The 12651-nt window shown below is 27.8% G+C and overlaps 1 protein-coding gene across 1 annotated transcript; it reads left to right on the forward strand.

Annotated features, from left to right (window-relative positions):
* Positions 1–823: 823 nt before the first annotated feature.
* Positions 824–4292, forward strand: LOC136984381 (metabotropic glutamate receptor 3-like). The gene is made up of 3 exons (XM_067281351.1): positions 824–1152; positions 3031–3967; positions 4032–4292. Exons 2-3 carry the CDS (start codon positions 3046–3048, stop codon positions 4196–4198), a joined length of 1089 nt encoding a protein of 362 aa, XP_067137452.1. The 5' UTR covers positions 824–1152; positions 3031–3045; the 3' UTR covers positions 4199–4292.
* Positions 4293–12651: the final 8359 nt, after the last annotated feature.

The following is a 12651-nucleotide window of genomic DNA, read 5'->3' on the forward strand; positions in this document are numbered from 1 at the left end:
TTTTTTTGTATTTTTCGACGTTTCAAGGTCTCGTGTCTAAAAATGTAAAAATTTAGGAGGGCCATTTTTTAACCGATGCCATACTTTCCCTCTGTTTTATATATAACAGTGCAGGGGGAAATGAAAAATATAGGAATTTGGTATCTTTATATCCAGTCAATAAATATATACAAAAATTTTCAAATATTTATAAATTAATATTCCAGATTTGATTAAAATACTTTTTTTAAATTTTGAGGAGGATTCTGTATAAATCTGGAAATTATCTTTAATTTCGTACAAGGTCAGTAAGAATATTATAACCTTGTTTTTTCCACAGTAATGACTGGAGAAAAATAAAAAAGTTTCAAAATCAAGAACAATGAAAATTCATAAATTAGGTTAACGAATGCTGATTGATGTTTATTAAAGGTAAAACATTTTTAACAAGTAAGCACTTTATTGTGTAATGTATTTTCAACCTCATTTTCTAATAATAAGAAAATACTTTGATATATTTATGATAGGTAAAATTTCTAGTAAGCAATTTTAAATATAAATTCGGACATTAAGTAAAAAAATATTTTATTCCTTCAGATTTATCGAGTGATGATGGTCCCGATTAACAGGTATTTAACCATTTTAATAATTTAACAATTAAAAAATAAATTGTAATTATATATATATATATATAATTAAATTAAATAATTATAAAGCTTAAAAGAAAACCGATCATAAAAAATTAAACAATTATTTATTTGATAATATCTAATAAGTTTCCATACTAACTTTCACAATACTATTGTTCCCCGTATTATTATTTATAGATGACAATTTCTTACGTCATATTTTCCTCCACTCACAATTCGCGACACAGAAAGGGGAAAATTTTTCTCCTTAGACTATTAATGAAAATTACTAAAGGCAGATGTTTGTCCTTGATAGCAATGTGTTATTCTCGGCGACTAAATCGGCTAGTTTTAATTCGGATATTGTGATTGGGATGTAAATATGCAAAATATGAACAGATGATTTACATTTCTCGTTTTTTTTACGAGTTATAAATATTATGTGAAATTTGTTTACGGCTTCTTTATATAGTTGGATACGCTTAGGTGATCGAGGACTTCATAATATTCATATTGACACCATGCATTCTTGAAGGATGTAAATGTGAGTACGATACAATTTATTGACATTTCTTATTGCATTTTTAAAATGTATGCTTAATTATATATTTTTTATAAAAAATTATTCATTAATGTAGAATTTACATGCAATATTTTACATAATTTTATTCATTTTTTAATATTGTAAGTAATGTTAAACGACAGTATTTTCAGTTTATATATTATTGCTAATTTGTAGCATCTAAAAACGTGAATAATAATTTATAAAATACTTATACTTATTTTAAGATTTTAATATTTTCAAGTCGGAAATCAAATTTTTCCTCATAAGGAATATAAAGATTTTTTTTTTTTTTTTTGCAGAAATGAATGTTATATAAGTAAAAATTAATTCGTATTTGTATGTAAATTTAATCATTTTTTTTAAAAATATTTCCAAAAATATCGTTGTGAAATTAACATTCGTCATTTTTATTGCACAACGAATTACACTTTAATACTGCAATTCAGCGGTTTTTCAAAATTACTAAATAAGCTAAAAATTATTAAGCTAAATTACTTAATAAGCTTTAAAAAACTACTTTTCATTTGTATTAATCTGTAAATAAAGTCAGAAGCTCCCTTTGCATTATCGATTCGTGTACGAGTTATTCATTACAGCAGGAACGAAGGAACAGGAAGTGAATGTTTCCCATTCCTCCTGAAATAATCTGGAGTGGGAAGTAAGGTTGTTAACAAACCGAACGTTTGTGACAATTGTTGCATAGTTGGCTGATTGTACCTGACAGAAAATAAAAAGTGCAGAAGTTTGATATGGGTCAGTGATCCAGCCTTCCCTTAACAATTAAGGAAAGTGATAGCATAAAGAGATAAAAATTCTGCCATGGAAACAATTAAGGAATTATATATATAACGTACCCTTTCTAAAGATTAATTATTGACTAATATTGTTACGGTAGCTCTTATAAAAGTAATCAAATTTATTTTAATTTAGGCCTATACAGTTTAAAAGTTTACATGTTACAATAAGAGCCTATTAAATTTTCTTAAAAATTAAAAATGGAATAATTGTGGGTATATCAAAGATCCATTTATTTCTGTACGATACTTAAATATATCTTTTTAATTAAATTTTACTGTTGTGAGTGTAGTATAATACAATTACAAACACACAAATATCAAATCTTACTATAGGAATCAGTCATATTTTAGTTAATTTTGGGTTTTAAGGTTTATATGCTGACTTAATCTAACCTGGTTAACAATGTAATATAAACATTACTAGCGCAGACTTAATTAAATGAGACGTATTCAATTTTGTGTAACAATCATTTAAAAACATCAATATAATGAGAATAAGTTTTATAAATCAAACACAATATTTTTATATAAATATATATGACTACTTTTTTCTTTGTCGTTGATCTTACTCGTATCCCAAAGAGACTGATTGATTAAATCTTTATTATTTTCATTCATATTCTCATCATCCGATTCTCATCTCGTATATACATATAAAAGAAAATTTCATTCGACCATGATTGAAATTTATGCAAAATTTGAGCTCGATCGATCATATGTTACAAATGTTATCGATCGAAAATGACAATAGAGAGACCTGAAATGCTCGAAATTAAATAGACTAAATCTCTCGATTCTCATAAAATTTAATTTGTGTAGTCTACTTTTAATAAAAATCGACACTATGAGCTTTTATCTATTGAAATTGATACATTATTGAACATTCTAAAAAACATCCTTAAGGTTTCTTAGAATGTTTAAATTAATGAATTTTTGCACTATTCACTTGTGTAAAAGTTGTTCAGTAAAATTTCGGTCGAAAAAAATATTAATACTAAGAAAAATTATTATATATTATTAATTATTTCTTTTAATTTAATTCTTTTTGTCTTTTTTTCAGTTAGTTTCATTTACAATGTCCTATGTCGATAGTCTTCCTCCAGCAAATTCTACTCCATGCAACCACACATCTCCATTCAGGGACGATATATGGGCTCTACCACTTCTTGCTTTGTCCGTGCTCAACATGGCAACTATTATATGTTTTCAGTTTTTCGTCTTGTGTAAAATATGTAATTCGGGAGCCAAAAGTCGAAACATGTTTTTAGGCCAGATGCTGCTTATGGGTCTCTTTCTAGCCTCTCTAACGGGCGTAACGTTCGTTGTTACTCCAGATTGGATATCGTGTCTTTTAATCCGACTCGGTTCGGGAGTATCGTATGCACTTATCTTTGCATCTCTTTTAGTAAAATCTTTATTTTTAATGAGTTTACACGATTCTTATATATTGCCCATCATCTATCAAGCCCTTCTACTCTTCTTCGCTGTAGCTGTACAGTTAGCCATTGAAATTCAATGGTTAGTTCAGAGTCCACCAGATGTGATAAACGATGAAGATGGTAAAAAACAATGCAAGACTAAACCATGGCAAATGCTACTATCACTTTTATATATTATGTTCTTGATATTGGGTGTTACTATTCTATCAGTAAAAATTCGAGGATATAAAGAAAACTATAAAGAAGCGAAATATATCGGAGGAGCTATCGGTGTTGGTATCATTTTATGGATAACGTGGATTTTGGTTTCAATTTTGACGAATTCTCGTTATTTTTATGTAACCATGGGTTATGGAGTAGTGTGTAATGCTACAATTATGTTTTTTGTGATGTTTCTACCTAAAGGGCGGCAACTGGCATCCATGGATCATATAGAAAGATCATCTTTAAATCAGTCATCTTACATACCGTCCCTAATTCCATTTTATCCTCCCCCTTCTTCGTCTCTTTCATTAGTGCCTCCAAGAAAAATAAAATCTGTTCTTAAATCACCCGCAGGTAAGCAATAGTAATTCAAATTCTTAAAGATTTAACTCTAAAATAATAATTAAAACTTATTTAGTAAGAAATCCGCCAACTTATACATCATGGAAGAACGAATTATATAGGCCAGATGCGGATAGAAGATATCCTTTATATCATCGTACATTCAACGAGAGGTATTCTAATTCCAATCCTAACGTGAGGTTTTGTCGAACACCAGTATATATAGAAGACGAATGGATATGATTTAACTTCTATATTTATAAATTAATGCATCAATCAATTTGTGTTTTATTGTAATCAGTTTCTTTTTAGAAAATTAAAAATTCTAAGTTATTTATTTTGTGTATAGATTGAATTTATGTATATGTAAACAAGCAAAGATGTAAATATTATAAAATGAAAGATCATCAGTTCTATGTGTTTTCCATGGATAAATCTTATCAAAAATAAAAAGTAACGGAGTTTGTTTACAATACCGAATTTAATTTCTAATTAATATTGCCTTTCAAAAATTAAACTCAATAATTCGTTGAGAGGCGGTATATTTACTTGATTTTTAGACGGTTTGAGCCTTATACTGGTCGGAGATAAAAACTGGCAATCTGCCTGTAACTCGTCAGAATCAGCCCGAGAATCACTATCACAAATCATATTAGATTCCCGAAAATCCAGTAATTCTTCATCAGTATCGACTACATTTACTATTTCGTCGTTTCTTAATTGTAGTTCTTCGGCTTCTTCCGCACTTAAAGCATCTTCCATTTGTGTAGCTTCCACCAGAGGAAATCGATCAGAATCGAATTCTTCGTGTTTTCGACGAATTTTCGTCCAACACATTACAAATGCAAATAACAGGGCGGCAATTACTGTAATTATGAGAATCGAAAACGCTTCGGGATAAAGGTAAAGCAATTTTGTAAATGCTACAGGCGTAGTTTTCGTTGTATCAGTCATATGATAAAATAAAATGCACGAAACAACCTTGGACAATCGAATCGAATTAAATTTTATTGTTTTTATTATTTTATTGTTAGGTAAAGATGAATATTTTTTTATTTTAATGATATATATTTAATTTTTTATTACCAAAACTAGTTCGTTTACGTTTATTTAGAACTAAATACAGATTATTTTAATAATTAATAATAATAAATTGATTTTTTTTTAAATAGAATTTTTACTGACAATTGTATGATTGAAACTTATACTTCTCTCCTTGTGTAATTTGCAAACGAACAAAAATCCAATATGGAATTTCTAATTTATATTAACATTGTTAAATTATTAATTCTAATGTATAATACCTTGACTATATATATACAGTATATATATTTGATGTCATGTTTTACACTTTATCGTTATAAAAATGTAGGAACGACGTCAAATTTGTATATAAATATACACTATCCTGACAATAAGAATGAATCCATTACTAGAAGGTATTTTAAAAATGGCGAAGACAATAAACTCCAACAAAATTAATTCTTTTTTGATAATAATAGATAACAATTATTTACCTAACAATTAATAATAGATTTTACTCCATAAAATTTTTTAATAAATTTATTTTTAATTATTTTATTGCTATCTTTAAATGTTTTATAGCTTTCCCATAGATCATAAAATTTAGCTTGCATATCTTTTGTATAATATTTTTGCAATAATTTTAATTAACTTCATTTATGTAAAGATTTTTTATTGTAACTAGATTTTCAACATTTTATTTTTATTTTTATTTTGGAAAAGCCGCGATTTAATCAACGGTTAATTATTTACAGACAAATTATGTTTGAAAATCTTCGTGGTTTGGGTGTTTCAATCTCAAATTTTTATTTATGAATAAACGCAAATGAAACTTAGATTTTAATTATTAAATACAGATATATTAAGTTATTTCTTTTCGTAATATAAAAAAAAGTATTTTTAATTTAACTGTTTGCCATTATTTACGTAAGGTTTTCAAAGTAAATCTCATACACTTGCGTTTGTAATTTGCATATTTCTGTGTACAATACAGAGTATTAATGAATATGTAATACTGTATTTTATTATGGTTTGTTGATAATAAATTTTGTTAAGTTGTAAAAGATATGTACGACAGACTTTATTAAAGTCAGTGAATCTTTTAAGTGTAAGTGTGTAATATGGATGACTGAAGGGGAGTGCTAAAACTCGAAATGCTTATCGTAGGATAAAGTTGTTGCACCAAGTCATACGTTGTTTCATGGTTTACCTAGAAGAGCAAAGGAAGAAATTATTCTTATAGGTTTAATCATAAGAAGTAACTTATCAGAAATTTGTTTTTATGTTATGGAGCGTAAGTTTCTTCCGAAGATGAAAAGAAACTAATGCTTCATTACTACAAGGAAATGGGAAATATTGTTAAGAGGAGTTCATTAATAGCTTTTAAAAAGAACAAAGTTGTGAAAAATGAAATTGGAGAAAGTATCAAGGATCTTCGATACTCATGATGAACGATGGATTTTTCGAGAAGTAAAGGCCAACCTTAGGATTATGCCCCAAAACTTGTATTGAGTGCTGATAAATGCTTAAGGTAAGAAAGTTAACCTAGAAACAATTAGAATTATTTTATTAGAATTTAACTTTGCGTCATTTCTGAATAATGAAGAGCGAATTGAAAATATATTAAATGTTTTTTAATAAGAGGTATTTCGGTTAATGTTACCTATGGTGACTAAAATGGCGGCTCGTCTCTGATTCCAGCAAACAGAAGAAAGGAAACAATGGGTATGCACGTTCTAACCTAACCTATTCTAATAAATTACCATAATTATTACCAACCGAATTATTAGAATAGGTTAAGTTAGGTTAGAACGTGCGTACCCACTGTTTCCTTTCTTCTGTTTGCTGGAATCGGAGACGAGCTGCCATTTTAGTCACCATAGGTAACATTAACCGGCATTTCTCATACAGCACAAGAGTTGTCTGTAATTTTAAAACTTAAACAGATTACTCTGTTTCTAAATTGTATAAAACTATTTTTGATCCTAATGTATGATTTTCATTTTGAACCATTACATGCTTAAGCACTAATCCTTCGTTTAGTTAGATATTGATGTTACATAATGTTACATGAATGAAAATTAATGTTTTGACTCTAACAAATATCTAACTAGGTGACGAATTATTCCTGTGCACCAATATCTCTTGCGGTGTTATATTTTTATTCGTGGTACTAGATTCTATTCAATGAAAGATGAGCTTTTCGAAGTAAGTTTTTTGATGAGCGGTCAGAATTGTTGACGATTAAGACATCATCTGATATAATAAACTTACTTTTTTACATTAATTAACGTAAAATTAAAAAGCGATAAACTAAGCATTGATTAATTATATTGTAATTCCGCTTTCCATTATTTTTCTGACAAAACCGGAACGGAATATGACGACATTGCCATTTTTATTTATTAATTTAAATCTTTTTTTTATCTTATATAAAATGGATTTATATATTTTAAGTAAGCATCATTACTTAATGATATCTTATACTTCCTAATCTTCAAGTAAGGCGAAGATTTTGGTATCTTCGTCGGAAAAAGACAAATTGATTTACACTTGTTTCGTTCATTCAATCAGTGTTTGTCTTTATTAGAAAATATAAAAGGCAAACATTTACGTAATTATCGCCATATTTCACAAAATGGACATTTCCAAATTCGGCTTTATATATTGATTATATATAAAGGTTTCACTCTTCCCATATGTATTTAGGCTTATGTTAATATATTAACATTTTAATATATTAACATAACATATTTTTAGACACTTCATTGATGAATTTTACCTTCGGAAGTTCTGGAGAAACCTATATTTTTTAGGAATAATTGCAGCCGATATACTACTAGGAAAGTTACATACTGTACTACTACTTCTTGCTTAACGCCAGTCTCTCCCTAGTTACGCCCCTTATTGATGCAAAATAAGAGTTAATAACACTAATACTTTAGAAAAATATTTATAAATTTGATTTTCATTCTTGTTGTTGTTTACAAAAAATGTTTTATAATTATTTTATAAAAGTTACAAGCACTTTTATATGGGTCATTCTATTATGTCTATTGTTTTTCTTGTGTTAAAAACAAACATTTTTTCACTTCAACTCTCTATAAGTAAGTGAAGCGGAAAAAGAAACATAAAGGAAAATATTGAATTCAAATTGAAATATAAGGGTAACCATATTCAAACACTTAAAATGTAACCATAACGGTATTATTATTTTTATTTTATAAAAAAGCAAATATACCTAATAAATGAGCAGAATTAAGAAATATTTGAGATTAAAGACAGTGTACAAACTTTGAGATTAAAGATCGTACTAACTTTGTCTTTAGTTATATGCTTTTATAACAACATCCAGGTATAATAGCATCCTGATAGAACTATAGTTATTTTAACAAGCTTAATTGGAATTTTCTCCACTTAGGCAAGCTAATACATAGGATGTATTAAAAAAAACTTTTTAAAAACTTTTTTAATAATAAATTATCGTTACATAGAAAATTACTTTTCCAGTTTCCCCTTCGAAAATGTAAAATTCCCCACAAAATTTCCTCATTAATTAATACCGACCTCTTCCCTATTTTTCTTAGTTGACTCGAAAAATCCCAATCTGGCAATTTTGTTTTCAGTACCTCTGGTTTAATTTTCCACAAGAAAAGAAGAGGAATAGATCCGGAACTTGTTCGAATGCTTCTTTTTATAAATAAAAATCTGTCACGGGTGAAAATGAGAACAATATCTTACTGTTTATTGATTAATCAATCGTAATTATCTTAAAAAGGGCACCGTAAAAGTCAAAATGAAAAGTTTGGTTTCATTTCTTAGTTGATTTTTTTTTTTTTTTTACTGATTAAATTCTATTTGTTTTACTTTATCAATTTATTAATAATGTATAAAAACAATTAGCTTGTAAGTAAATTTACAAGTTATATAATAAATATTAAATAAAATAGTGAACTTAATTTAGTTAATAAAGTATTCTATTTGTTCTAATATTGGAAGATATAGTTAATACTCGAATTCGAGAAAAGCGATACTCGCCCATTTCTACTACTTGGACTAGTTTAAACATAGATTTAATAATTTCTAATTTCAATTAAAGTTTAATGTTAAATATTAGAAATAAACAGTAATTCTGTGCCAATCTGGCAGGGGGTGCAAAATATCTAGTATCACAAAAAATGTTACAATAAAATGTAGTGTCTCGGCTTAACCTATAGACATTAATTGGGAACATTCCCCAATCAGTTTAGTTTTTCGCGGCAAATTATACGGTAGGCCCGTTGAATTATTTGGAAAATTCAAATAAATTCGTAAAAACTACGTAGCCTATAAAGTAGGCCTAATTACTTATCTGTTCGTAAATTGTTGCTTTATTTTGTACGCTAGCGTGCGATAATTTTCGGGGAAGTATTTGGTCCTGAAAATATACTGCATCTCTGCTGTTTTCTAACTTAATATAATTTTCTTATTTCTATAACTTGAATTACGCTAAGACAAGATTGATGAAGCGGAAAATTACTAGAGCTTTCGTGAAATGATGAATTGCTCATTTACTGTTTATTAGACAATGAGTTTTATTCCAATGTAACGAACTTTTATGGTTAATTGAGAGTCGAGTAGCATAAGAACGATGTAAAAAAACTCATTAGCGTATATCGTAAAAACGGAAACTCAATTTAGTGAAAGTTTTTTTTTTTTTTTTTTTTTTTAAAGATACGTTAATTGACTTCAAAATAACTTTCTTTGTTTCTGTGCCTATTACTTGGAGTTTCTATTTAAAATCGTTTAATTGCTGTGAATAAACTTGGATAATATAGGTTGGAATCCTCTCGAATTATAAATTGAAAATCCCACGAATTGTAAATAATTGCATAATCAGAAACTTCGTTGTTAACACGACACGATTAGATTTCACCCGATAATTTATTCTTCTCGTCGATTAATCTTTTTAATGGTTAAAAATATTCCCAGGATTTTAATAGGGCTTTTACATTCGCAAGCTTCATTTTCTTAATAATAATTTCCGGATTGATGGATATTTCTGATTTCGATCTCTAAATATAGAGTTAACGTGTAAACACGAAGTTATTTATTTTTAATTTAAAACAATTAAAATTTTGCTTTAATATTTTACGTAATTTACTTTTTTTTTTCTTTCTTTCTTTTTTCAAATATTCGGTTTATCCGAACTAATTATGAATGGTCATTTCTTTAAATTTTTATATGATTATAATTTTAATAAATATTGACTGATTCGACTTCTATCATTATTTTGGACAAATTATTTTCATGTACTAAATTATTTAAAAGCTGCATATTAAATCATATATAGCTTCAGCATCGATATAATTTAATATTCATATGATTATTTATTTATAAAATCCACTCTAATAGTTATTTATTACAGTCGTAAAATTACGTAAACGGAAAATATTTGTTGTTTAATTTCGTTAACATTTCAAATTTTATAGCGTCGACCACACGAACCGTAGAACACAACTTTGTATTTACAATAATCTTTATTTATTTATTTTTAATTGTATAAGAGTTTAAAATACTTTCGGTTCTTCAACAAAAGGAACCATTATTCGAAACAATTAAACTTTTCTTTGTTAAGAGAAAGAAGTGTTTTTAGAATTCCATTTAAGACTATCGGGCTGCAATTTGGAAAAAAAAAAAAATGTAACCTATAAATTTCCACTGTCGTCCGCCCGTTGTCAGTCCGTTCTTTCTTAATTTCGAGAACCGTGTTAATGTTTTGAAATCCTTATTTGAAAAGTTCTCACTCTGTCGCGGATTCCAGGTAATAAATTCTGCGTATTTTATTTATTCATAATGCGAATTAAATCTTTAAAGATTCGTAGGTTAACACTACATTTTATTATTCTATTCGCGTAATTCTTTTATTATTGTGTAGGTATCTGTTAGTTGTTTTCGTTGTTGCTGTTTATTGTAAGTTAATATTGCATCCGTTTACTATAGAAAACAATAAAAAAAAATTTGAATACTTACATTTTGCATTCAGAAGTAATTATATTAAAACGGTAAAACTCGATAAGTGATTTTGGTCACGTGTGGAGTTGCATTAGTTTCTTCAACTCTTGGTGAAACTCGGAAGCATCATCATCGCCTGGTGAATTCTGAGTTGTCATTCACCTGGAAACGACAGAGGACATGGGAAGAGTTGTTTTGTTATATTAAATTTAACAGAAACAAAGAGGAGACAGAGGGAGGGAGAGAATACATTGTCAATAGGAATAACAAAAGCAAATGAAACTAAAGTTACGAGAATTAAATATTGTGACATTCGTAGGTTATAAGTCACTTTACAACTCGTCTTCCTTTGATTTTTCTTTAAATCGGGATGATGATATTCAGCTTTATTGCTTACTAATAACAGCATTAGTTTTATCTCGTTTACAAGAAATAAATTCTGTGAATTTGGCGTAGAATTTGTTAATGAATACATAATTTAATTCTAAGGACAAGATTTGTAATCCTAGATAAAAAGCAATACTGTGTTTATTTTTCATTTTGATTTTTTTCCGCTGTGCAAGCACTTTCCAAGCTGATTACGGATTGGGCTGCAAGTAGCGAGAAACAGGGCCACCATTTCCGATTATCCCATCCACGAAAAATTTTGTTTTTAAATTTTCTGAGCTGACCCGATCCCCAAAACGGCGCCTTTACCGACTCATGAAGCCTATAGTTAAAAAAAAGTGCTGACTGGATGAGATCGTATCGCCATCTGTTGACTAAAAGATTTTCAATTACATTATTATTTTGTGTGTGTAGACAGATTTCTTTAATATATTACAATGGCCCCAATATTAAAAAAATATTCATTTCGTATCTACGGTAACAATACGTTATCGTCAATATGAAATGAATAATTAATAACCGTAAACAATTTCATGAAATTATTTATATTACTTATTGATGTTTAATATTTAAGTAGGCCTAATTAATAGATTTTGAATGATGAGATGTCTTTAAATATCAATCCTATAAAAGTAAAAACAATTTTAATATTAAATTTTATAATTATTTATTAGAAAGAAACTTTTTAAATATCATTATGGTAAGAGATGCCAAGAGCGATTTCTTCATCTGCTCCCACTTTAATCAGCCCACATCAAATATTTTATGTTTGTGCTAAGATAGGATCTTTCCATTAAAAAAAAAATCCTGAACATTCAGTTTGATAAACTTTTTAATACTTTTTAGATTTAGAATTATCGATTTTGTAATTTAAAAATTCTGTTAACCTATTTGATTGTAAATGATTGTAATTTTAAGGTTTACATTCGGATTATTTCTTGGGCTGTTTACGTAAGTGAAACGAAAATGTTTTTTATGAAAGTAGGAGAAATACGGTTCTCATAAAGACTATGATTGGGTTTAAATATGATCAACTGTTTAATCTGCAAGTTTATATAAATCTAGTTTCGAAGTAGGTTTCGTTAGAAATCGTCCTACGTAAAGACCTACTTCTATTTTGATAAGCAACTTATACACAAAATAGGCTTTCTGTATTTATTTTCGGTTCGCACATTTCTTTTAAAATCGATTATCCTATTTTATAATAATTTTTCTACATTAATACATTTTTTTTAGATAGGCTACGTATATTACTGTTATTTATATATCATATGAAATCCCTTAAATGAATT

This window comes from Centruroides vittatus, unplaced genomic scaffold, assembly GCF_030686945.1.
Source record: "Centruroides vittatus isolate TY-2023 unplaced genomic scaffold, ASM3068694v2 contig_918, whole genome shotgun sequence".
NCBI lineage: Eukaryota > Metazoa > Arthropoda > Arachnida > Scorpiones > Buthidae > Centruroides > Centruroides vittatus.

Coding starts and splice junctions, on each gene's coding strand:
- LOC136984381 (XM_067281351.1), top strand. CDS start 3,046: ATGTCCTATGTCGATAGTCTTCCTCCAGCAAATTCTACTCCATGCAAC. Junction 3,968..4,031: donor TGTTCTTAAATCACCCGCAG/GTAAGCAATAGT, acceptor AAACTTATTTAG/TAAGAAATCCGCCAACTTAT.